The 26,741-nt window shown below is 55.4% G+C and overlaps 1 protein-coding gene across 6 annotated transcripts in view; it reads left to right on the top strand.

Moving 5' to 3' along the window:
• Positions 1-25,823, top strand: part of PRDM11 (PR/SET domain 11) — an 80,370-nt gene extending 54,547 nt beyond the window's left edge. For 3 of the 6 annotated variants that reach the window (XM_046016804.1, XM_046016805.1, XM_046016807.1), the window contains 4 exons: positions 834-901; positions 15,753-15,940; positions 19,941-20,567; positions 21,739-25,823. In XM_046016804.1, coding sequence (XP_045872760.1) covers positions 834-901; positions 15,753-15,940; positions 19,941-20,567; positions 21,739-23,903 — 3,048 coding nt within the window. In that variant the 3' untranslated portion in view covers positions 23,904-25,823. Of the gene's footprint in view, positions 1-833; positions 902-4,757; positions 5,180-8,173; positions 10,368-15,752; positions 15,941-19,940; positions 20,568-21,617; positions 21,630-21,738 lie in introns of those variants that run through there. The other 3 variants (XR_006820049.1, XM_046016808.1, XM_046016809.1) reach the window with 3 other exon arrangements.
• Positions 25,824-26,741: the final 918 nt, after the last annotated feature.

Raw genomic sequence — 26,741 nt, 5'->3', positions numbered from 1 at the left:
AAAAAGGGAGAGAGAAAAATAGAAAAAGCTAGTCAAAAGACATGGGGGATAGTCCCAAATATGTTTAATAGAAATTCTACACATAGAGAAAATGCCTGGAGAAAATGACTAAAAAGCTGTACTCAAAAATGTAAGAGTTTCTCAGAATTTTCCAGAATGGAAGAAGAGATATGTGTTCACCAAGTAATATGCTTGTTGAGTAATAAGAATTTTAAGGGAGTAAATCCTCCACTTCAAAAATAGAGGGAAATTGCACTAAATAAAAAATGAAGGGAAAATCTTAAATTTCGCCCTTGACAGCCTTTCCACAAAAGAACAACAGTAGTTTCCTGAACAGCCTATAGCAGCCTTTTGGGCAATCTTCCAAGGGCTGAAAGACAATGAAACAGTCTGCCTAGAACTCCATACCCAGCTGAACTCTGATTCAAGAGTGATGAGGAAATCAGGACATTTTACAGAAGAGAAGGGACCAGCCCATCCCTGTGGCTCTCAACCAGCTCGAGGCTGGGGAGAGGAGGAAGCCCCTCTCACATGTGCTCAGACATCCAGTGCTGGGGGAAGCTAGAGGGAAAGAAGAAGGGCTGGCTCTAACTTTCATCATTGTAGTACGGGGCTCCTGGAAGTGCTGCTTTTCTGCCATGTCTCTGGTCTTCTGTTAGGACAGGAGAAGGAGATGGGATTCCTGGCCTCCGCTCGGTTTTCAGTCCTGCAGCAGTAGAGGCATTGTAGAGGAGGGCAAGCGGAAGGGAGGGAGACCCTGGCTTGGAGAGGATTCCAGGGACAAGAGAGCCACTCAAGAGTGGCGCCTTCTAGATTCTCTCTCTGTCTTCCAGATTGTGGACAAGAATAACCGCTACAAGTCTATAGATGGGTCAGACGAGACTAAAGCTAACTGGATGAGGTGAGTCCTGCTTTCTGCTGATTTCCCAGGAGCCTTTCTCAAACTCCAGAAAGGAAGCCAGGGGAGTGTGCTGGAGCCTACGAGGTCTCCAGCGGTGGAGGCCCCTGAAGGCCCCGGGACTGCTGTTTGCAGGGTTTGGGATGTAGGTAGCTCTGGGAGGACCCTTTTGCTTCCCCAGCCTTCCATCAGGACACTCTGGAGGAAGCCTGTGGGTTACAGATGGACCCCTAACATCTACACATTCATCCTTGTGTTTGGAGTGCCCAGGGCCCCCAGCTCTGGGCAGCATTCCCACCAAGAAGGGGGCTTCCCTCTCCTGGGACTCTGACCCCCTCACAGGGCCGTCTCCTGCTGTGGGGTTGCAGGACTCATCCCAGTGCAGCTGCCAGCACTTGTTGAAGTGGCCCCGTGGAAAAGGAGGCTTCTGGCACAGTCTAGCTCGGTTTTCCATGGTACTCACCACCCAGGCATGAGTACTTTCAAGAGTGGTTTTACTGTGTTGCCGTGTTTGGGACAGAAGTTTGCGCCAGAAGGATCCTTCCTGGCCAGCCAGAGAGAGCAGGAGACTGGCCCAGGGCTGCTCAGGGGCGGCGGAACTGAGCCTGGAACTGAGGACTCTGCCCATAGCTCTCCTGTTGGGTCTGTGCTGCTGGCCCAGGCAGGGGTTGCCAGGCCCCCGCCCAGAGGGGTCTGTGCACTGTGTGGGAGGTCGGGCTTGCACTGGTGCCTCCCTGGTGCCCCTCTCTAGGCCCCAGGAGCTGTGATAGGGGGTTTGAGCTGGGTTGAGAGGGGAGGGCCTCAAATGGCCACCACGGATTGGGCCTTCTGTGGGCATTTGCGTGGTTCTGTGACCCTTGGCGGCTGGGGTATGTGGGAGAGGTTGTGCCCAGAGGGAGGGCCATCAGGAACTTCCTAAGAAGGAGTGTGCTGTATTTCAACTCTGCCACCTTCCCAGCAAACAAGAAGTTGGTTGGAGGTGGGGAGGCTATGATGAGGTCTGCTGTCCCCTTCCCCAAGCCTTCCTGCCCACCTGTGCTCCCCACCTGAGAGCTACAGATGGGGAGCATGGGGAGAGGGCGGGGAGGGAGAGAGGGACTGTGGTTTACACTCTCCAGAGCACGCTAGGATTCGTCCTCTTATTTGTCAGGGTACCTGTTCTCACTGCCACTTAACACGGACGGAAACAGAGGTGCCCAGGGACAGGTGGACCCTTCCCTCCAGCCCCTTTCACATCATCTGGAGAGCTTGTGCCCTGCAGGGGTCTCTAAGAAGGCCATGGTCACACTCCTAACTGCCTTCTCCCTGACCACTGGGTGCCAGTCAGCCTGGCCCATGGAAGTCCCACCCATTTGCAGAGCTGACCATGGAACGGGGCGCCCTTGACGGCCTTCGATGACGTGGGCCTCCCAGTCCTCCCAGACTCCCTCCTTCCACCGTGGAAATCATTTTCTGTACCGCACTTGTTGAATGAAGACACAGACAGTGTGCTGCCAGGGCCCAGAGGACAGAGCAGGGGGCCTTTGAGTTGGGCCTGGGTTGGATTGCTGGGTTGTATTTGAGGGCACTGTGACCAGGGACACAGAAGCGGGGACCAGACTGGAGGCCTGGGCGTCTTCCCTGTGGCTCCTGCCTAGCTCTAGGTGAGCAAAGGAGAGTATGTCTGAGTGCGGCCTGGCTTCAGGGCCTTTCTGCACGGTAAGCTTGGCCTGCCGAGCTGATTCCGTGCCACGCCTCCACCCATCTCTGATCTTTCACTCTGGGGACAGGCTTGACCACAACCCCCAGGAAAGACATCATCTGAACTAGCTGGACGATCCTCTGACACCCCAGAGATTCTGACTTCATCGGGCCAAGGATGAGCCCATGGTACTGGTATTTCTAAAGCTCGCCATAGTGAGGCTGACGCGCTGCTCGTGTTGAGAACCCCTACTCTATCCTGCCCTTCCTGCCACAGCGGTACAGCTGAGGCCCAGAGCGGGGCAAGGTCATACGCAAGGTCATACTTCAGGGGCAGAACCAGAACCTGAACCCAGCTCTGGACTTCTGGGCCTGCGTTCTTTCTGCTTGTGCACAGGGCCCAGGCGAAAGCATGGCCTCCTGGGCTCTGTGTGGTGTGGGTTCTGCTCCTGCAGCCTTGCTGGCATGGGGTCTGGCCTGTCAGCCAGCCCCGATCTGATGCGAGATGGTGCCAGGTGGGGCCCCTCTCTTTCAACAGTCAAGGAGTAGGGGTGGTTGGGAGTGTGGTTTGTTGCCACGGAGATGTCCCTCTCGTGGTAATTGGAGGGGAAAGCCAGTTTCATCCTGGGAACCTGCCCTTCCCCTTAATGTACAGCTTCCTTTTGCGCTTGCTCATTCCAGTGTGCAGACATCTTCTCTTGTACCGTGACAACTTCGGGTCTTGTGCGTGATTGAATTGAGTTGATGAGTTTTTTCAAAAAATTAAGTGGCGGGCCGGGAGGAGAACGGGCATCAACATAATGATTGTTGGCTTTACGGCCTCCCTATGCTGGGGACTCTGCGTTCATGAGATCGGTGGTCTGAAACCAGGGGCTCTTTTGCTTTGAGACATGCTGGGTGGTCACAAGTCTTGGGGCGAATGCTACTGGTTTCTATCAGGCAGAAGCCAAGGATGCTGAGAAACGTCCCACATGGCCCAAAATGCCCATTCCCACTCACAGAGAAGTTTCTAGCCCCAAATGCCAATAGTGGAGAGACTGAAGACCTCCCCCAGGAATTCCTCCTGGCAGCCCTAGAAGCCAGTCCTAGAACTACTGCCCTCATTTAATAGAGGGGGAAGCTGGTTTGCACAGGAGACTCCACATCTAGCTCCAGGTCTGTCTGAGTGCGGGCGCGGGCCCCTGTCACGGTCTTGGCCCGGTAGCAAAGCCCCAGCCTTCCCTTCTCCTGAGCTACGGTGCTCTGAGTAGGTGGGGTGGGGAAGTGAGGGCTGAAGGATCTTTGCATGCCCCCCCCCCCCGCCTCTTGCCGCGGTTGTGGGAGCGGCAGGAGGAGGGATCAGGCTTGGGGTTCCCCTCTTGGGTGGTCTCAAGGTCTCGCCAGTCAAACAGCCCCTGGCTACTCTGTGCGGTTGGAAACCAGGGTCACTCCTGGCCTGTGTCAGAGTGGAACTGGTCTCCCGGTGGGCGCTCACGGGCTGCTCACCTTCTCCTCCGGAGCTGCCAAAAGGCCACAGTGACCCACCCCCAGAGAGCGGCTGCTAGCCAGCGCCAAGGTCGGAGGGGAGTGACCACACCCCCAGAGGTGGGGACCTGCGGGGCACTTGGGAGCCAGGGAGGGAGATGAAGAGAGCCACAGGACAGAGTGAGCTTTCTGTGACCACACCCTAATCACAGGCGTCACCAGTGAGGCCACAGGCCGGGACGCCCACTGTAAATAGTCTGCAGGGGCAATAGTCTGCCCCTAACCCCGGTAAGGACGCTTTGTTCCTCTGGAGGGCTTTAAAGCTCTCGGACGTCGCTCTGCTTTCCCCTCCCTAGTAACGACCCCGAGGTCTGCGCGCCTATAACTTCTGACCCGGCGGGGAGAGGGATCCGGGAGAGGCCAAGTGCACAGCCGGGGCTCTCCCCGCTAGCCAGGGCTGGCAGGGCCTGCCACGGAAGGCATCTGACTCAGGCCATGTTCCCACCCGCTACGCCGCACCCCTCCTGCTCTTCTGCCCCCTGAGGAGTAGGGGAAGGGGCCTCTGGTTAGGAGGAGGGTGTGGTGGTGGTGAGCGGGCGAGGGTGCCCAGGTGCCTCCTGGCTCCCCCACTGGGGGCCGGCAATTAGGAAGGAGGAGGACCACCAGCCCTGATGGTCATTTACCCAATTGTGCTTTGTGGGATATTCAACCCAAGGAATGTGGCGCCCCTGGCCGAGCGCAAGAGGAAACCCAAGTTCTCCAAGGAGGAGCTGGACATTCTGGTCACGGAGGTGACCCACCACGAAGCGGTTCTCTTTGGGAGGGAGACCATGCGGCTGTCCCATGCCGACAGGGACAAGATTTGGGAAGGCATAGCTCGGAAAATCACCTCCATCAGCCAGGTCCCCCGCTCCGTCAAGGACATTAAGCACAGATGGGATGACATGAAACGGAGGACCAAGGACAAGCTGGCCTTCATGCAGCAGTCCCTGTCGGGCCCCGGGGCTGGGGGCCGGGCCCCCACCATCGTGCTCACTGCCCACGAGAGGGCCATCGAGTCAACCCTGCTCACAGCCCATTCCGGGCACAACTTCTCCAGGGCAGAACTGGATGGCACCGACAGCCCGTCAACCAGCTGTGAGTACCGCCGGCCTCCCCTCCCGGCCTCCCCACTGCCTGCTCCCCGGCCTTCTCCTCCTCAGCCATCCCCCCCCCGCCTTCCCTGGCCCTCTCCTCTCTTCTGTCCCTCCCTGTCTCATCCAGTCTTCCCATGTACCCTTCCCTCCTTCTCCCGCTTGGTCTTCCCCGCCCCTTTCCGTTCATTCATTCTAGAATATTTCCTGAACTCTGTGCCAGGAGCTGTGCCGGGAGCTGGGAAGACAGAGTTGTATATAAAACCTACAGCACCCCTGCCCTTGGGTCATCCCTAGACTCGTGGGAATACACGAGCTTTAAGTCGTTGTACGAGGACAGCCGTTAGGAAGAGATCAAGGGTGTTCGCAGGAAGTCCTGAGAGCGAGGCTGACTTCCCAGGCACACGCCCTAGGCCACCTGCTCAGTGTCCCTTGGGCTCTGCGCAGACAAGGTCACGGTGCTGACTTTACCGGGCTGCTCTTGCTTTCCCGAAGATCATAGTCATTTCTGAACAAGGGGCCCTGCATTCACATTTTGCATTTGGCCCCGCCAGTTCCCTCGCCGCCCTGTCTGATGGCCAGGGACCCTGGATCTGTCTCTCCCTGGGGGGCGGGGGAGGGCTCCCAGGAGCGGCCTTGGAACTGGGAGGCACAGGGTGAGTAAGAGTTAACGGGCCTCTGCAGCATGGGGCTCGGGGAGGGGAGCAGGGAGCCTCCAGGCCGAGAACTGCATGTACAGAGGCCCCGCATCAGGAAGGCGCTTGGCACGTTCCAGGACTGAGAGGAGCCAGGGAAACCCAGTGTAGCAGGCGCGGGGGAGGGGGCGCGGGAGGGGGCGCGGGAGGAAGCCAGCCAAGTCTTCAGGGCCCAGGCCAGGGTGCAGGGGGTGGGGTGGGGGGAATCAGTCTTTTCTCTCTCTTTTCCTAATGTCTTGACTTCTGTGTTCTTTTGCGGCGGCCCGCTCCCACTCCCCGCATTCCTCTGCCTCTCCTCCCCGCTAAGGCACTCTCAGATCTGTTTGTCTCACCAGGTCCGCTCCCTGTCCCTACTGCCCCCACGTCCCCCTCCACCTCTCTTCTGCCCCGTTCTCCTGGGCTTCCTGTGTCCCAGGGTGGACTTGGATGCCACCGACTTGACTGGAATCTCCAGGCCCAGCAGGCTCTAGTTGGGGCTGTAGATCGAGCGGAGGCTCCCCTGACAGGGGCGGGGGAGCAGTCAAGACCCTTCTGTGCTGGGGCCGCACCCCCTTCAGTTCTGGCTTCTGCACATGCCCGCCCCCCACCCTCAGCCCACAGTCCCAATGGGAGCCCGGCCTCTGAGAAAGGGAGCAGGGCAGGGGGACTACAGGGAAGTCAGCGGCTGGCCAGCCTGGGGAGGGTGATTCACAAAGACCCTACTTCCCTTCCAAGGCCCCATGCCGTTGTCGGGATTGGGATTGTGCTAGTTTCCTGTTTGGCTAGCGCTCGTGACAGGTGGCCATTCAGGGCCAGTTCTTCAGGACTCAGAAAGGAACAGAGACCGTCCCGTCTGACTTCCTCGCTATGTAGACAAGGCAGCTGAGCTCCAGAGACGAGGCAGCCCCCGAGCTAGATTCTGAACCAGAACTTGAGCCTGGGTCTGCCAGCTCCCCGTGAATCTGTGTTTTGCTAAATTGTGGGTGATTCTGCCCAGTTATGAGAAAACGAAGGGGGTCTACAAGTCAGTGAAGTCCGTTCCCTCCATCCTGCCCTGCTCTCTCCTCCATCTCCCTAACACATAGGGTAATGAGGTTCCCAAATGTGACCTGGGCTGGGCAGGGGGTGCGGGACCCCTCCCCTGCAGGCTTGGCCAGTCCTCCTTTCCTGGTCAGTGGACCAGCTGTTACAGCACGAGACCAGGGGCTCTGGGGAAGGAGGCCCTGGAAGGGAGAGAGCACCGTCACCTCAGCCCCGCCCTCTCCTTCCAGCCCTGCCACGCCAGAACGGGCGTCCTGGGATCCCCGGGGTGGGGAGGATGGCAACTGTCCCACCGGGTGCGGTTTGAGTAATTGGGCTCTTCCCGAGCCCGCCTGAGGGAGGCCCTGGGACCCCGTGGAGGCATGCGTGTGGCTGGAGTCAGCATGAGTCTCTGTCCTCCCCGTCACCTCGCCTGAGGGTGGTTCCGCATTTAGCCCCCCTGGGATGCCCAGGGAACCCGTATATTTTTTATTCCTATCATGGGAATCCGCTCCTGATCCGGCTCCCAAGAGAGCCGAGGCCTGAGTGTGTGGGGGCTGGGCCCCTCTCCCTGTGACTGGCTGCAAGGAGTCGTCTGTGCCAGGGCGCCTGCAAGCTGTCAGACACTCCCGGGTGGCCCACCAGGGGGGCGGGTCGAGGGGGACATCAGGGCTGGCCGCCGGGGTGGCTCCCCTGCTAGACACGCTCCAGTCAGCTCCCTCCCACGCCACCCTGTGCATCGGCCCCCTGTGGCCGCTTAGAGCTGCAGATTCTTGCCAGACCACAAGGGGGCGCAAGCAAGTCCACCGCGGCCGCATGGAGGCTGGAGCCTTTTGGCAGGTGTGGCTCCTGAGGCTTTCGCCAAGCTCCCTCCTGGAGGCTCTCTTGTTTAGTTTCCCTGGCAACCCTGCTAGGTGGGCAGGTGGTTGGGTAGGTGGACAGAGCAGGTATCAGCTTTGCTCTGCGGAAACTGAGTCCCAGACAGATGAAGGGAGCCACAGGGTCGACCTGGGCTCCCCAAGACAGCCCTGACCTGGGCTATCCCGCCAAAGTGGTGCGGCTCCGAAAAGAGGAAGGGGGACCTGGGCAGTCCTCGCGCCCGCCCTTCTCCCCAGGGGCGCTTGGCTCCCGCGCCTCAGGGATTTGGGGAGCAGGTGCTTCTCTGGGGGTGGATGGCACTGAGTGAGCCTCAGGGGTGGTGGGGCAGGGGGACCAGCGAGTGACCTGGGGGTGGGCCCAAGCCCAGGGCTGCCCCCTGTCTTTCTGTTGTAATCATCTGCCCTTCTCTGTTTCTGTCCCCCAAGATGATGAAGATGAGGAAGCCCCCGGGCCCTCGAGGCAGCCTCTGCGGGCGTCCCTGCAGCGGTCCGCGGAGGAAGAGGCCCGCCTGGCCAGGCCCACCCTGCTCCGCTCCTCCTCCTCCTCGGACCAGTCTGAGATGGTGGGTCCCAAGCCGGAGGCCCTGCCTCGGCCCTCACCCCAGGCCCAGGCTGCCTGCAGGACCCCTCGGCCACACCTCAGCCCGCCCAGCACAGGCCTTGACTGGCAGCTCCTCCACGCCCACGTCCGGCAGACCGAGGCGCTCCAGCAGACCTGCCAGGAGCTGGTGACCGTGCACCGGGACATGGCGAACAGCATGCACGCCATCGGCCAGACCATGGCCGAGCTGTCCAGCCGCGTCGGTCAGATGTGCCAGACGCTGACAGAGATCCGAGACGGTGTTCGGGCTTCTCAGCGGGGGCCCGATGGGGTCACGCCCACAGGCTCGACCGCTCAGGCCCAGGCTCCCCCGGCAGAGCCCCCGCAGGCGGCCCCGGCCCCGGCCCCGGCGGCCCCGGTGGCCCCGGCACGGACTACCAGGTCTCGGAAGAGAAAGCACAATTGCTAACGCAGCCTGTCCACAGGAGGAGGAAGAGAGACGGAGGACAGGGGCCCGGCTCCGACACAGGAGCCCCTCTTGTGTCCGGGACCGATGGCACCTGTAGGATACCGGGGAGCCCGCCATCTCCTCCCCACGTGCAGCTCAGCGGCCCTGGGCTCCCACAGAGCGCGCTCCAGCCCTGCACACTCGTCTTTGGCAGAGGCTGAAGATGTGGACGAAGCTGCCTGCGGGCGCTTGCTCGTGCCAGAGAGGCGGCCTCCCCAGATCTGTACCGCGGCGGCGGGCCTCGTGGGGACACAGGCAGCAGGAGCGGGCAGCGTCTGAATGGGGAATCCTGCCTGCCGGCCTCGGAGCTGCCACAGCCGCCTCCCACGCCCAGATCCTGCTGCTTCCCAAGGGGGTGAAGCTTGAGGACGGGCAGGAGCAGCAGAGCCCCTGCCACAAGGGGCCCGTGCTCTCCTTCCCTGGGGCTCCGAGTGCACCCGGGGGGGTGCCCCTGCCTTGGCCTTGTGCTTGCCCTTGCGGTGCGTGTGCTCAGCTGCTGCGCTTGCCTTTTGTGGAGTGGGGAGACGAATGGGATGGCGTCGGAGGAAGGAGAAGATGCCCCGGCGTTCTCAGGGCACCTTCCGCTTTCCCTGCATTTGCAGATGTGTGATCTCAGTGGGTCCTCAGGACAGCTGGAGAGGCAGCCGAGCCGGGTGTTTCTGGCACCGTCAAGACCAGCATCACCTGCATTTCATAGATGACAGATGACGCAACAGTTAGTCCAGGTGTGGGGCAGCGGGGTGGGGGGCAGGCGGGCCAGGAAACCGGGTCTGTGGATTCGCCCGGCTCCCCTGGTCAAAGGCCAGATCTGGAGTTGGGAGGGGTGGTGCTCCTTGCCTCCACTCTCCTGGGTGCCCCTAGGAGGCAACAGCAGCATTTAGGAAGTGAGTCCCTGACACCACCCTGGCATTAAGGCCCGGGTGCTGGGAAGAGGCAGGGCCCGAGCCTTGGCACCCACAAGGTGACTCCTCCTGTGGCTTCTAGAAGAACCCAGCCGAGCTCCTGTCCCATCCAAGCTCCAGCATGCCTCGCCTCCGCTTGCTTGGGCTGCATATGCGTTAGCTACCCACGTGTCTAGCTTCATGTTTCATTGCGGAGTGTGGACAGACAGCCAGGTTTCTCGAGTCAGGGAGGGTGGTGGGGTGGCACCTGCAAGCTTAGCTCTCCCCAACGTGTAGCTCAGCTCTGTGTCCTCTTTGCCCTGGCCCAAGGCTGACCGCAGCAGAAGCTCTCCTCCTGCCCCCCCCCCCACCGTTCCCACGTCTGCCCCCTAGAGCCATGGTGGGGGTGGGAGGACCGCTCTCTCCAGTGCCTGCTGTGGCTGTTCCTGGAGTGCTGCTTCTAAAGCCAGACCACGCTTTGTCCCATGTTGAGAGCATGGGGGACACCGGCAATGTCCCTGTGTCCTCAGCTCCATCTCCCCGCTCTGTGGTTCTTTGGGGGCTCCTGCTACCCCAGACCGAACAGTCCCCTGTCCGACAGCCCAGTGGCTTGATCCTTGCCTGGCATCCCCTGCCCTCCAATGCTGGAATCCAAGGTTGCCTTCCCAAGTCTTTTTGTTAAGATGGCAATAAAAAGAAATTGATCTCACACTTGGAATGCACCCAGTCTCCAGGATCTTTCTTTGGTGTATATTCTCTTTCTTCGCTTCCCATGAAAACCTCAAGGCCCACAGAGCAGGGGTTAGGTGACCGAGGGAAAGCATGCCAGCCAGAGGGGCTCCAGGGCCGCCGGCATTTCCTGGTTCCGAAAGGACTCAGATGCCCTGCACCCGGCGCCGTGCTAGCTAGCCCCGTGAGGACAGGAGCGGAATGGGGGAGCAGAGCGAGACGAAGCAGCCACATAGGAAACCGCCCAGCCATGCTTGAAGCCTCTGCACAGCACAAGCAGGGCATGACTAAGTGACTTTTACCTTCTGCTCCTTAAAAACAGGGGTCCTGGAAAAACAAAAGTCACCATTTCTGACAGGAGACTCTAGAAGGCTCAGGGGCTATCCATTTGCCAGTGTACTTCAGGGACCAGCCTGAGGCATGAACTTTTTGGGGGGACATCTCCCCACTGATCCTGGTATCTGTCACAAGGCAGGACCCCGCCCACCGAGAGCTGAGGCTTTCAAAGTAGCCAGAGCAGTTCCTCCGGGTCCCTTTGGCAGTCTCCTCAGAAGAGAAGGGACCTCCTAACCTGGGTGTTGCCCAGGTTTACTCCCAGTCACACAGAGAGGACCTCCCAAGCAGGAAATCCCCAAGTCCCGACCAGGGATCTATCCCCTCTCTAGAAGGTTCCAGCGCCCCTTTGACCTCCTGGAATCCAGCTCATTCTCTTCTATTCTCGGCCGGAAAGCAGGGCCATGGAAATCAAACTTAATCCCATTTCTGCCACAGGCAAAGATACTGGGAAGCTGGGATCTTCTCCAGCCCCATCCAGGTGCTGAGCAGGAACTGACAGGCCCCTCCCTCTATTCCTGGGGAGGGAAGGGATCAAGTTGGAAGCAAAGGGGACAGAGAGATGAAGAGCCTGTGAACTTGAGACAAAGTTTCTTTAGTTTCTTTTTGTTGGCTTTAGTGGGGACTGTGGGTTTAGCTCATCAAAACAGGAAGGCGAAAGTGGGGCCAGTGGTTGGAAGTGAGTGGGCAGCCAATTTCAGCCTAAGATAGGGAAGTCCCACCTACGGGCCTGATGCCTCCAGCCGCCTTGAGAGCTGGCTGGGTGATGTTCAGGTGGAGGCCGGGTGCCCATCTGACCCAAAGACCCACCCCACTCAGAGACCTAAATGTGAGTGAGAAAACAGAACCCAAGCCCTTCTCAGTCCCTCTTTCCCATTTCTGGCTCCGCGGCTGGTGTAGTTTCCTTCCCATCAGAGACATACCCACTGAGCAGGACTGTCGAGCCTGGCCTTTATGTGCCCCCACTCCAACAAAATGGCTGCCTCGTGGGTTATTTTCTCTCTTCTGTTGGAACTGATAGTCATTTCCTGACCCAGCTAGAAAATATGGCGCACTTGATAAGACACAGTGGGGGAGGTATAAAAAGTGTTGTCTTAGTGCTTATCTATCCAGTACCCAAAGTCCGCAAGGAGGTCAGAATAAAAACAATCCATTCTCATCATGAAACGTTCAGTCCAGAAAACACGCACCCCCCCATCCCCTTGATTGCTTCAAAGGCCGTCAGCTTCGTGGGTCTGACTTGAAAAGCCATCAGATGAGCCCTAGCATTTGTAGAGTGGCCTGCGTTAGTCATTTTCTGCCTCCTTCTGACATACTCTGTGCCTTTTCTCCAACGAAGTAGTGACCTGGAAACAGCAGATCTGGAGATTTTCACTCTCCAGAAGACTTGTCTTCCAGGGAGGGCTCTCGGAATGGGACAGGCGTGGCTCTTCATAAAGGGATTGTCGTATGGGGACAGGAGGATTCTGGGAGTGGATCAAACCATTGAGTGTTACTGCAAAATATTTGTAAGAGGGAGATCTAATTAGAGGTCATTTATGTTGGGACTCAGCTTGGCCCCATTTACCATCTTGAGGGGACTGGTTGTTAACAATTTGATGGGAGTTGCCATATATGTCCTATTTCAAGGGCCAAGTTTCAGAACAACCAAATACAACCAGATGCTGAACAAATTCTGATCTGTCTTGGAAGATGGGATTGCTACAAAGACTTGGAGTTCTCTTCTAAACCTTGATTCTTATCGGGCAGGAAACCACCAGGCGTAGAAAGGGAAATTAACCTGAATCTTTCTAAAGCTTCGGACCTAGTCTTGAAGTTGTTCTTTTGAAGAAATGCGTGAGAGTTACGTGTTCCTCACCTCTTTTTCTCCTAAAGTTGAATGCCAGAGAAAATAATTCTAGGTTTTAGAGCTCGATGATTGCTTAAATACCCCCCAAAAAGAGAAGAGTGTCTCTTTCCTTGTGCTTTGTGGTCCAAGTGACTCTTGGGAGGGAAGGTGGATGAATGGTTTGCCTTCCGAATCCGGGAGGAGGAAACTTTGGATCTACCCCAGTTCTTTGCTAACCACAAGGGTGATTAATTGTGGATGTCAAATCCCAAGCTCTCACTGAATTGGGGACTGGAAAATATTTTGCACATTCAGAAGAAATCTCAGTTCTGGGGGAAAGCAGACCGCTGTGCTAGAGAGTTGTGACGTGGAAGTATTCATTCGGGAAGACTTCTTTAGGCCGGGGGTCCTCTTTTCCTTTCCCCAAGTTCATCCTTAGCGGCATGACTGGGCGTCATGGATATCACAGTATTATCGTCACAGCTCAGGGAGACCAGTGCTCATGTCTGATGCTGACAAGCACAGATGCGTTGAGGCTAAGTTCCTGGACTCAAGCAAGTTCTGGGGATCTAAACTCCCCAAATCCTGCAAGTATAACTGCCCCCTGGCAGGGTGGAGGCTGCTTCTTCTCTCAACAGGGGTGAGGCAGCCAAAAACTCACGTTTGCCCTCCGGCCATCCTTGGCCTTACTCCCACAACCCGGGGATCCGTGCTGCAGCCGGTTGCTAGGGGGATTGGTCCCTGGTCTCTAGTGGTCCCCTTGTAAGGTCATGGCCTCCTCCAGGGTCGAGTAGAACAGAGTCCACAGGGGACTGTCCCCGACAACACGGAGCAATGTAGATTGGCAATGCGGCTGGCTGCCAGGACAGCACCAGTCCTGGAATTGGCGTTCGTGCGTGTCTTTTTTTTTTAGGGGGTGGCCGTGGGGGTAACTGTAGTAATTGCTTAACAAGGAAAACTTGGAAAATACAGAGAAAAAAACTGATAAAGCAGATCCCCCTGTAATGGGTAATCAATCACTGGTAAAACAGCGGTGTATTTCCTTCAAGTAGTTTCCCGAGGCGTGTTTTGAAGGCATGACTGGAACCGTAAAGTCAACAGTTTCCGATCCTACTGTTGTCACCCTGTGTTCTATCGGGACCGTTTTTCCACGTCGTGAAAAATCCTTTGCAAACATTTTCTTTAGATAAGTAACAACATTCCATCATACGAACATACCATGGTTTACTGAACTGTTTCTCCAGTATTAGAGGTTTCAATGTCTTTGCTTTTGCACGATTGTAAACAGTGACCCAGGCAGGGCGACGGGAGCACAGTGTGTCTACTTGGTCTGCATCTCATGGTCCCTTTTTAAGTTTTGCAAAAATTGTGACAAAGCATACATATCATAAAACTGACCATTTTAACCACTTTTTTTTTTCAGGTGTACAGTTCGGTAGCATTCATTTCATTTACACTGGGCACCCATCACTACCGTCCCTCTCCAGAGCTCTTTTCGTCTTGTCCAACTGAGACAGGATACCCATTAAACCCTAACTCCCCAATCCCCAGCCGCCACCCCCCCGCGCCCCACCCCACACCCCACTATTGTACTTTCTGTCTCCCTGAATTTAACTATTCTATTCGGACTAAGTACCTCATATAAATGGAATCTTATGGTATTTGTCCTTTTGTGACCTGCTTATTTCACTTAGTATGTATCTTCAAGGTTCTTTCATGTGCTAGCATATATAAGAATTTCCCTCCTTTTTCAAGCCGAGTAATAACGCAGTGTGTGCGTACCCCACATTCTGTTTATCCATTTATCCACTAGTGGACGCGGGGGTTGCTTCCACCACCCGACTATTGTGAATCGTGCTGCTAGGAAGGTGGGTCCACGAATACTTGTTCGAGTCTGTATTACCAAATTTGTGTCCCAAAGGGCCAGGCCAATTTACTTTCTACCGTTAGTATGGGAAATGCTTTTCTAGCCAATATGGATCTTATTGTTAAAAAAAAAAAAAGAGAGAGAAATCTGTGCCAATGAGACAAGTTGCTGCTTTGTGTTTCTTATCAGCGATGCTGAATACTTTCCATTTGTTCATTTGTTCATGACCCCCGTGGATTTTTTTCTGTGAATTACTCCTTACCCTGGACTGCTCTACAGACAGCTCTCTGGGTTAAGCCAGTCAGACAGATCTTGATTTCTTCCCTGTCTTTTGAGACAAACTATAACCTAAGGGGAAAAAGTTTATTTTTCCAAATTTCCTAGATCCTTGAGATGTCAAATAATTTCCTCTTTTGATCTCTATGCCTCCACTTCTCTGTACGTGTTATGTCATCTCATCTTTTAGAGGAGGCAGGTTGGATGTTGGAAATGTGATTTCAGGGAGAGCTGGGGAAGGGAGAGATACTGAGGGTTTGGCGGAACTTTCAATGTTATCTGCGTGTCACTGGGTTGGTGCTTCACAGACTCACGGAGGAGCCATGAGTTCTACAGGCGAAAATAGAGACTCAAAGCTTCACCTCCCATTTATTAGCTGTGTGACCTTGGGCAAGTCACTTACCTTCTCTGAGCCTTAGTTTCCTTACCTTAAAATAACTTAGATTAGTGAGTGGTTGCTAATCCTCTCTTGTCACTTATCTACCTCCATCTTCTGTCTGGATTGGACACCCACTTTTTAAAGATATTAATCTTCCGCATTTATTAATTGCCCTTTTAAGCACCCTCGTCACATGAGTTATTTCTGCTGGGCTTTGTGAAATACTGGAAAGAGTCTGAGAACCCCACACTCCCCACAATCGGAGGCCTGTGGGTGTCTGGGAATCCCTGCACTTAAAAGTTAGTGAGGAAGAAATGACCTGATCTTTCCGGTTTGCTGTCATTTTTGTATCTGGTGTTGAATTGTATATTTACCAGAATCTGGGAGGTAGGCAGGGCAGCTGTCATTTCTAGGCTCCGAAAACAAAGATTCTCAGGGGCTCAAAGACTTGCTCAAGGTCACACAAAAAGGTGAGGTTGAGACCAGGAACGGGCCACTAGCTGGTGTCCCAATCCTGGACAGGCAGCTGCCCCTGGACTTTTCAGCACATGCCACATGCGGTGGACCGCTGACCTCCCACACCTGCCCGGCACCGTGCCTGGCCCCGGCAGGCACTCAGCGATGAGTGGCCTGTGTGTCCTCACCTGTCCCCCTCGCCCCCAGGTACGTGGTCATCTCCCGGGAGGAGAGGGAGCAGAACCTGCTGGCCTTCCAGCACAGCGAGCGCATCTACTTCCGAGCGTGCCGGGACATCCGGCCTGGGGAACGGCTCCGGGTCTGGTACAGCGAGGACTACATGAGGCGTCTACACAGCATGTCCCAGGAAACCATCCACCGCAATCTGGCCAGAGGTGAGTGCCCACCCCGAGGCGAGGGCCACGCCTGCCACCCAACACAGGGGAAGCCAGCTTCTCTGGCTCTTCCTAAGAAAGCCAATGGGAAAAGCAGCCGACCAGCAACGGGGGGACCCAGAGGGACTTCGGGGGGTGGGGGGGGTGAGCAACTGGTCTGGGTGTGAGCGACAGCTCTGGGCATGGTGGCATGCACTCCTGCGTGTTGTCCTACCTCAGAAACCCTGTTACAGACATTTGAGAGTATCCAAAGAGACGAAGCCCCAGAGCTAAGCACATACGTTTCATCAAAATTGATCCTCTTTGCCCAAGTCAAATGGACGGAAAGGTGCTAGAAGGTGCCACTGGCTCAGTAGTAGCAAACATTGACTAAGTGGGTCTCACGCACAAAGCTGCTGTTCTGTCGCATGCACGTGCTTATCAGGACGGGAGTGCTCACCTCATGAGCATGCCGGGAGAACACATCCAGAGCAATGCCCACCTTGACCCCTGTAAGCCCTCAACTGTGAGTTCTTAATTCTAAGGATCCCCTGTGGACTGTGATCCCCATCTCACAACTGCAGAAACCGAGCATCAGATAAATACAGTGATTCCCCCAACCCCCCCACCCCCGCCCCGGGGTCACGTGGCTGGGAAGAGCAGTGCGGGGTTTCTCGTGCACATTGGTCTCAGTGCAGGGTCTAGCCTCTAACTTAGAGTGTTATAGGCCTCTCCGACCAAACTAGTTCCTTCCCTGCCTCCTCCTGGTCTCCTTGGAAGGCTAAGTCCCATGCTGTGCACGAACAGTCCCTGTTAGAAGGAGAAGGCTGGAGGGAGGTGGGAAGGAGACCGTAGGTGTGGGTGATGGCTTGGTGGGTGAGATGTCCATCTAGGCTCCATTTAAATGAGTCATTGGAAGGTGGCTTAAAATACTCCCCCGCCCCTAGCCCTTTGCCTCTCTACCATATCCTCAGTCTGGCCAAGGCAAACTGGTGAGTCTGGCTCCTTCTTTCCAGGGGACCTTCCTTGTGCTAAAAATACACATTCAAATATTCAAATACCCAGAGTCCATGTGGTTCCAGGAACCAGGGCTATCCCCAAGCCCGATCATATCACATTCCTGAGCAACCTACTTATTGGAAATAAATCTTCATGTGGAGTGTGAGTGGAGACGAGGAAGAGGGAGTGGGGTGGCCCATTGCAATTAAGCTATTTTTAGAAACAAAACAGAATAAAGCAGATTGTGGACATTGAATGCACAGCTACTGCCTGACTTGGTAAAAGGTATCTGTGATTGGATGGGCAGTGACAAGGCCCAGTAGACATACCCACTTCCTGTCTTCTTCGGATCTGGGGGTTGGGCACAGGCCGATTTCTCTCGGGAAGGCATGTTTCTATGATGAGATTGCCACGGTTTCCATTTGACCTCTGAAGATGCCTTATGTAAGCGTGTCTGGTACTTAGTAGGAGCTCAATAAATCTTTGTCGAATGGATAAAAGAAGAAATGAATGAAGACATCCAAGAAGTCTCCATGAGAACCGTATCACCAGAAGAAAAGAAAACCAAGAGAAGTCATATCTGAGGACACAGGTTTCATCCCTTGGCTGTAATCTTCTTGAATTCTTCAGGATCTATAATGTCCTTTCCCCCCTCCCCGTGTCTTCTCCAAAGCACCTCAAGCTGCAGTCGTCCTGAGAGAGCCCAGAGACCCAAGGGGAATGCTCAGAGAAGGGAGTGAGCTTTCAGGAGTGGTTCAAAGGAGGCGTGGCAGAGAGATTTGAAATGAGATCCATGAAGACTTGCAAAGATACAGGAGGAAGGAGGGTCTGTTCCTGGCCAGGCTGAGCAGTAGGAAACAGGAAGGAGACCGAAAGGCACCGTGTGGGGCAGGGCCAGAGCAGGGGAGGGGGGTGGGGGGGGGTTGGTCCTAAAGCTCTTGGGAGCAGTGGTGAGCTCAGTGGCCTTTGGATGCGGTGATGCCTCTGTAGCCAGTAGCTTCGGCAGACTGAATAGCTAGCTGGTGGAGGCTTAGACTGCTGTGCCAGCCCCGCTCCAGAAAGGGGATTCCTACCCTCAATCACTGAAGGTCTTGCATGGAAGGAGGTTTCTTTGTAATTGGAGGCTGGGGCCCTGAGAAAGGCCAGAGCATGAATTATTAGTCCTTCTTAAGTAGGGACATTACTCGGAGCCCAGAACTGTTTCCTGAAGACAGTGTAAATTATGCCTTTGTGGTTATCTTGTAAGAACAGAACGCATCTGATAAAGTGTTTTCAAAAAATTTATGTTATTTGATCTACTTTGAGTTACTGATTCACTTTGTGGTGTTTTCCCCCATATTTTATGGAGGCTTTGAGATCAATTTCATTGCCGCTTAAAGGTTTTTTTCAGCCCCTAGATTTTTCTGGAAGGCTTGAGCCCCCAAGAAGTCTCCCATGCATCCTAGAAAATCTGAGTGACCTTGTCTTTGAGCAGAGAGGCATGAGGACTCCCTGGTGATGTGTAGCTTTGACCTCCCGACATCCTCAGCTCTTTGCTGCCTGACTGGTCCATGAGAAGTGACAGGGTGGCCCTTGATGTTTAGAGATTCTAAATGGGCAAGTGTCACATCTGATGTATAATGCAAACGTGGCTTTTTTTTTTTTTTATACAAGCGTTCATCTTCACGCTTTCTGTACCTCAGCTGTTATGGAAGTGTAGGCTGTGAGAGTCACCTGACTTCCAGTGACCTTGAACATGAGGCTGCTCCTCAGGCATTCATGTGAGGTCAAAAGAGGGGCGTCCTGAATAAATTAGCCTCTTTTTGCTGTTACCTATAGGAAACACAGATTTCCTACATGGCCCAGGACACAGCCCCCCTCGCCAGCTGTGGGAAGCCAGGGCTCTGTCTTCTGGAACACCTGGATCACTCACAGAGACCCCTTCCCCTTCACTCAGAGGTTTTTTAGCAAACCCAGCTCCCAGAAGCCTAATGGCAATGTATATTTGGGACAAGCCCTTGCCCAGAGTCATCTCCCAGGGCCCTGCCCTGATCGAGGAAGGCTTTGTGATTTCCCAGTCCCATGGGCTGTTGTCAGGACCTTCTGAGGGTCCCCCTTGAGCATCTGTATCCCCCCAGGGAACCCACTTCTGTAGCCATTTATGAAACTATGTCAGCTGCTTTAAAGAATCAGGCTAAAATTACTGTTGGGAGCTCACCAGCATCTTTGAAGTCAGTCACATGATGGCAAGAGATAGAAAAGGGAACGTCCCTTGAAGGATCAGGTAAGGAGACACAGCTGTATTTCAAGAATGCTTTGGGTCAGTGCAGTCACGCTGCTCTTTATGTTGTTGGAGGCTGCCCCCCCACACACACACTGGGAGCCCTCAGTCACTGGAGGGCCCCCCTTCCCTTTCCTCCCTACCTCAGTTGTCAGGGAGAACCACAGACGTTCAGGTCACTCTCACGTGTACCTCGTCCTCCGATATCCTCAGCGAGTTAGAAAGGATGGTTGCCATGGGTCAGACTTGGCCCTATGGGGCCATCTGGAAGCAGGCAGGGAGCAGGGAGGAGCGGACGCGGTGTTTCCTGCGTACCTTTTACCAAGTCGAAGCAGACGTCTTCCAATTGCCAGGCCTGGACAAGAAGCCCAGAGGGTAGGGATCCACACGCACTGAGCTCTGAGGTCTGCTCCCACCTGCCCGGTCTGATTGGTGGGGTGTCCGCTTCTAGGGTGACCGCACTCCCAACTGCCCTTCCCTCCAGCATTCCCTGGACCTATAAATGTGCAGCGTACAGACATAAGTCTCCTTCGAAATGGTCTTTTTCAAGATTTCTTCCCACTTTTTTGGGTCCCACTCTAGACCCTATGACCCACTGAGTGGCCTGCCTCTCCCTTTCTGTCACACCTGCCCCCCACAAGGCCAGCCCCAGAGGAATGTGTCCAGTGAACTGGCTAGCAGGAGGCCTGCTTTGTTTTCTGTCGGTTTCTCCCACTTTGGGGCTTTTCCCCCACATCCTCACACCCTGGTTTTCCTTCCTAGGAGAGAAGAGGTTGCAGAGGGAGAAGTCTGAGCAGGCTCTGGATAACCCAGAAGACCTGAGGGGTCCCATTCAGCTACCCGTGTTGAGACAGGGCAAAAGTCCGTACAAGCGTGGCTTTGACGAGGGGGACGCACACCCCCAGGCCAAGAAGAAGAAGATTGACCTCATTTTCAAGGATGTATTGGAGGCTTCGCTGGAGTCTGCAAAGGCAGAAGCTCGTCAGTTGGCTTTGAGCACCTCGCTGGTCATCAGGAAGGTCCCCAAGTACCAGGACGACGCCTACAGTCGGTGTGCAATGAGCGTGTCCCATGGAGTGCAGAATGTCAGCCGGACCCCGGGGGAAGGGGACTGGAAGATCCCGCAGGGGACTTCTAAGGAGCCAGGCCCGTTGGAGGATGAAGAGGAGGAGCCTTCGTCCTTCAAGGCCGACAGTCCTGCCGAGGCCTCCCTTGCGTCCGACCCTCACGAGCTTCCCACCACCTCCTTTTGCCCTAACTGTATCCGCCTAAAGAAGAAGGTCCGGGAACTCCAGGCCGAACTAGACATGCTTAAGTCCGGGAAGCTTCCCGAGCCCCCCGTATTGCCAACACAGGTACTGGAGCTCCCAGAGTTCTCGGACCCTGCAGGTAAGTTGGTATGGTTGAGATGGTGGTCGGAGGGAAGAACACCCCGTGGGCAGTGTGAGGGGGCCAGGCGTGCTCTGTGGGAGCCACGTTCGGGGAGCCCCATGCCCGCAGGTGCCTGCCTCAGACAGGCTGCTCCACAGCCCCCGGGGGGTGCTTTGTGTCTCGCCCTTGTATCCTCCTCGTCAATAAAGGAAGTTCCACTGCAGGAGGGGTGTGTGCTGTGTTCTTGACCCGTTGCCCTTCTCTGGCGGTCCTGGGGGTGTCTTAGCCCCATGCTCAACTTCCAAACCCAGTCTTTGTCTCTGCCCCCTCCTGAGCAGGGCAGCTCACAGTTGGGGTCGGTGGGGAGAGCTCCCGGCCTTCTCGAACTCAGCCCTGGGACACGGCCTCGTTCTTCTCCTCCCGAGTTGCTGTTCTGCCACACATGATCCTCTCTCCCCTGTCTGGAATTCCAGAAGGCCTGGGACATGCGACCCGTGGCTGCACACCTTGGCCCTTTTCTGTTGGCTGCCTGGATGTTCTAGAGCTGGTCGACAACCAGGAAGGTTTTTTCAGTACACAGCTGCAGCCGAGACCGAGTATTTACATAGCATTTCCTATTTTAACCACATCCCTTAGCTCAGAATGAGGTGTTTCAGATATTCAAAGCATGCGTCTTAACTCAGCTGCATTCTGATCCTGAAATAAGCTGGGGCCGTGGCAAGCTGCCTGCGTTGGAGGGCAGCACACCTCCCTGACCACGTTAGCGCCCAGAGAAAGAAACGGAGCCCCACGACTTGGCTGTCTGTGTGACCCTGACAGGCTGGGTGCGCTGTGTTCTCTCCCGCGGGCTGCTCCCACAGCTGTCCCAGCGGCTCAGCTGGTAGAGAAGGTGGAGTTCCTTGAGCGCCCACTAGTGGAGGGTAAAGGCAGGCCGCCTGGAGCAGGAAGGCCACCAGGCGTGATCCCCGGAGAGCAAATGCCACACGCGGAGAACAGGAGTGCGCATTAAAATAAATGAATAAATAAATAAATAAATAAATTCTAGTCTGGGATTCAGTCCGTCCCCAGATCTGGCCTCTGTTTCGCATGGTGTGCCACCGACCTCTCGCGCGGAGCCCCTGCTCATGCTGGAACCACCTGCCGTTTTGGCCACCCGGGGTTCAATGCTTCCTTCCCATTTGTCTTCCAGCCTCCGAGAGCCTAGTCTCCGGCCCCGCCCTCATGGAGGACGACGACCAGGAGGTCGATTCTGCCGACGAGTCCGTGTCCAACGACATGATGACCGCTGCCGACGAGCCCTCCAAGCTGTCCTCCGCCAGCGGGCGCCGCATCCGCCGCTTCAAGCAGGAGTGGCTGAAGAAGTTCTGGTTCCTGCGGTACTCCCCGACCCTCAACGAGATGTGGTGCCACGTATGCCGCCAGTACACCGTGCAGTCGTCCCGCACGTCGGCCTTCATCATCGGCTCCAAGCAGTTCAAGATCCACACCATCAAGCTGCACAGCCAGAGCAACCTGCACAAGAAGTGTCTGCAGCTGTACAAGCTGCGGATGCACCCCGAGAAGACGGAGGAGATGTGCCGCAACATGACCCTGCTCTTCAACACCGCCTACCACCTGGCGCTCGAGGGCCGGCCCTACCTGGACTTCCGGCCGCTGGCCGAGCTCCTGCGCAAGTGCGAGCTCAAGGTGGTGGACCAGTACATGAACGAGGGTGACTGCCAGATCCTCATTCACCACATCGCGCGCGCGCTGCGCGAGGACCTGGTGGAGCGCGTCCGCCAGTCGCCGTGCCTCAGCATCATCCTGGACGGCCAGAGCGACGACCTGCTGGCCGACACGGTGGCCGTCTACGTCCAGTACACCAGCAGCGACGGGCCCCCGGCCACCGAGTTCCTGTCCCTGCAGGAGCTGGGCTTCTCCAGCACCGAGAGCTACCTGCAGGCGCTCGACCGGGCCTTCTCGGCTCTGGGCATCCGGCTGCAGGACGAGAAGCCCACTGTGGGCCTGGGCATCGACGGGGCCAACGTCACGGCCAGCCTGCGCGCCAGCATGTTCATGACCATCCGCAAGACGCTGCCCTGGCTGCTGTGCCTGCCCTTCATGGTACACCGGCCCCACCTGGAGATCCTGGACGCCATCAGCGGCAAGGAGCTGCCCTGCCTGGAGGAGCTGGAGAACAACCTGAAGCAGTTGCTGAGTTTCTACCGGTACTCGCCGCGCCTCATGGGCGAGCTGCGGTCCACGGCATCCACCCTGTGCGAGGAGACGGAGTTCCTGGGGGACATCCGCGCCGTGAGGTGGATCATTGGGGAGCAGAACGTCCTCAACGCCCTCATCAAAGACTACCTGGAGGTGGTGGCCCACCTCAAGGACGTCAGCAGCCAGACGCAGCGGGCCGACGCGTCGGCCATCGCGCTGGCCCTGCTTCAGTTCCTCATGGACTACCAGTCCGTCAAGCTCATCTACTTCCTCCTGGACGTGATCGCCGTGCTCTCGCGCCTGGCCTACGTCTTCCAGGGCGAGTACCTCCTGGTGTCGCAGGTGGACGACAAGATCGAGGAGGCCATCCAGGAGGTCAGCCGCCTGGCCGACTCCCCCGGGGAGTACCTGCAGGAGTTCGAGGAGAACTTCCGGGAGAGCTTCAATGGGATCGCCATGAAGAACCTCAGGGTGGCCGAGGCCAAGTTCCAGTCCGTCAGGGAGAAGATCTGCCAGAAGACCCAGGTGATCCTGGCTCAGAGGTTTGATTCCCGCAGCCGGATCTTCGTGAAGGCCTGCCAGGTGTTCGACCTGGCCGCCTGGCCCAGGAACAGCGAGGAGCTCCTGAGCTACGGCAAGGAGGACATGGTACAGATATTCGATCACCTGGAGGCCATCCCGACCTTCTCCCGGGATGTCTGCAGGGAGGGGCTGGACCCCCGGGGCAGCCTGCTGATGGAGTGGCGGGAGCTCAAGGCGGATTACTATACCAAAAATGGCTTCAAAGACCTGATCGGCCACATCTGCAAGTACAAACAGCGCTTCCCGCTCTTGAACAAGATCATCCAGGTCCTCAAAGTCCTCCCCACGTCCACCGCCTGCTGCGAGAAAGGCCGCAACGCCCTGCAGCGAGTCCGCAAAAACCACCGCTCCCGCCTGACCCTGGAGCAGCTCAGCGACCTGCTGACCATCGCTGTGAACGGACCGCCGATAGCCAACTTCGACGCCAAGCGAGCCCTGGACAGCTGGTTTGAGGAGAAGTCTGGCAACAGTTACGCGCTGTCCGCCGAGGTCCTCAGCAGGATGTCGGTGCTGGAGCAGAAGCCTGTGCTGCAGACCGTGGACCATGGGTCTGAGTTTTACCCAGACATCTAGGGGACCGGCGACCCAGAGTTCACTAAGCTGTTGAATATTTTTTTAATCTATACTCATAAGCTTTGATATATTATATTATATATATATTATATTATATATATATATATATACACACATATATATATATATAAACCCACACTGAAAATTTTTAAAAACCAAGGTAATACATCCACCAGAAGCCACTGGGAGCTTTCAGAAAGGAACGATGTTGGAAACGGACTCTCCTCTACACGATCTGGCAGCTGTAGCCTCCGTGGCCATCCTTTTCCCTCACGGAAGCCCGTGCTGGGGCCACACGCGTTCCCGCCTCACAGCCAACCAACAGCCCGAAGCTAAAGTGACTGGTCTCTGGCATCCGGTCTAGGTGGTTCGTTGTACGTTTTTGCTTGGGGCTGGAGCGGTTTGGGTTTGGGTTTCTGTTCTTGCCTTTCCTTTTCTCATTCGGTCTGCGACGGGGTCGTCGGCCCCTTCATGGCCACGCTGGTGGAGCTGAATCCCATCTCTGATTCGGGACGGGGTGGGTGGTGTATCTAGATCGGGGCGTGTGACTCTTTCCCTCTCCCCGCTGATTTCAGCTCGACAGGTCTGTATGCATTTCCTGAGGAGCGTTCCTTCACTGTCTTAGAAACAAACGTGTCGGTCAAACTGTGACACCAAATACTTGCCCACCTCTGTAGCCTCTCCTGTCCCTGGGTTATGGATTCCATCCTTCCAGAACCCCCAGATCCTAAAGATCTTACCTGTTATCCTGAAGGCAAAATTGCCTTACCACCGAGCTTGAAATCCTGGGGCAGGGACAAGGTGTGCTTGTCTATGGGGGGGGGGGTATTTTTTGCATTCCTATTCTTACGTAGTGTGGGATAAAATAATATAATTCCAATCAGATCCAGGACTGTGGGGGAAGTGAAGAGCCAAGAAATCCAGACCCTAACAGGGCAGCGATTTGGGGCTAAAAACAAGTAAAATGAAAGGTATGTATTTCATTTACATGAATTATTTATGCTCTGTCTTTATAATCACAGAATGTGTCGGGGGTATTTTTGTTGTTGTTGTTCCTTTAATAATCAAATGCCTGCTCTAGTTCAGTGGCAGGAGATGTCAATGCAAGTTGTGTCCCGGGTTACGCGTGACCCAAAGGAGGGTCTCTAGAGCTCGAGGCCTTCTTTGGTGACAAGGCTGGTAATGAACCCTTGGACCTGGCAGAAGGCAGTGGGAAAACGGGCATTGCACCCACGCCGGGGAAGGCTTCCTTCTTTTGAACAGGGTAGAGATGTCCTAAAGGAAAAGGAATAAGCAAGAGGTCAGACAGGACTCTCAAGGCATCAGCCTACACACACATACACACACACACATGCGTGAGTGCACATGCACACACACCTACACACACACAACCATGATATAAGCTTTAGAAATAGCCACTTGCCTACTCCCTGGGGCAAGTAGTGGTTTAAGCTAGAGGAGTCTGATCAATGCTCTTTTGTTCATTTAACTACCAGTATACCTCGCAAGGGAGTTCTTAAAAAAAAAAAATGTGCGTGAGCTGTTAAAAATTTCTGTTCATGTTTCCACATCTGATTTATGCATATTGGGTATGCAGAGATCTTGTATTGTGGATACAGGTCCTGTGTGGGGGAGGGAGGAAGAGCTGTGTCGTCCATGGTCAGTTCTACAGGGACCCGCCCCTCTCTCTTGGCAGAGGGTGGGTGAAGGACGGCGTGATGTGGCCACAAGCAAGGCCCCCACGTCCCAACCTGCCTGGCTCAAACATGAAACTGTGGTGGCTTCCTTCCTTCTGGGTTTATCTTGTTTCCGAGGCCTCATGCCACTGTCGAGAACCATAGTGGAAATGTCATCAACACTGAACATGTCACTCCCCCTTCCTTCTCGTGCCCAGTCCCCTCACCCCCCACACGTCCCCTCCCTCACCCCTATGGTCTTGGTGCTAAGATAACTTTAGAATCATTGCTGCTAGTCAATAGCTTTTCATTATATAAATATATTATATATATATTATATATTATTTTTGAAACTTTTTTGTTCATTTTCAACAGTGATGTAGCATGTTAAAAAAACAAGAAACAAACAAACAAACAAAACTGGTTTTCTCCGACTGTCCCACTGCCAGGCCTCATATGCTGCCTTCTTCAACGAATCAATGCACCCTTGCCTGGTGACATTCACCCCCCCGCCAGCCTCCTCCCTGGTCCCACATTCTTTCCCACTGTCCTCTGAACAAGGAGAGAGCAGGGACTAGCAAGGAAATGCCCAGAGCTCTTTCTGAGGCTTTGGAATTCCCAGCCTTGTACTGTGTCCCTACTTTAAGCTGATGAGCCTCCCCCCACTCAACTAAACTCCCCCCACTGCCTGCTTTTCCCCATTCGGGTCGGTAATTGTGGTCACGTGGATACTGTTGCAAAGCACAAGGTTTCACCTGTCCCTCCTTGACATCGTCTCCACCACACACGCAAACTGTCACGTCCGTGGGAGCTTTCTTTGAACATCGCACAGAGTAACTAAGCTGGGTTGAGGGCAGAGATGGCTGGCAAGGGGGCCTTGGTGGGGGCCAGAAACAGTAGGATGGGATCCTTTCTTCTAGCCACCAGATGCCTTACACCTTCTCCTTTCCCCTTCTGCCCCTCTCCACCCCCAATGCTGGGAACTATCCCCTGGGTCACTCATTTGAAAACTAGGAAGAATCATTTATGTCTCCCTGAGCACTAGTCAGGGCTCTGGCTGTTTCAAGAGGGCAGTGGCCAAAATGACCTCAAATTTTTATCTGGGGTGGGGGACAAAATCCTTTGGGCCTATGCCAGCAACTACCCCGGGTCTCCCGAGAGA

Source organism: Meles meles, chromosome 8, assembly GCF_922984935.1.
Source record: "Meles meles chromosome 8, mMelMel3.1 paternal haplotype, whole genome shotgun sequence".
Taxonomy (NCBI): domain Eukaryota; kingdom Metazoa; phylum Chordata; class Mammalia; order Carnivora; family Mustelidae; genus Meles; species Meles meles.
This window is presented reverse-complemented; position numbering and strand designations above follow the sequence as displayed.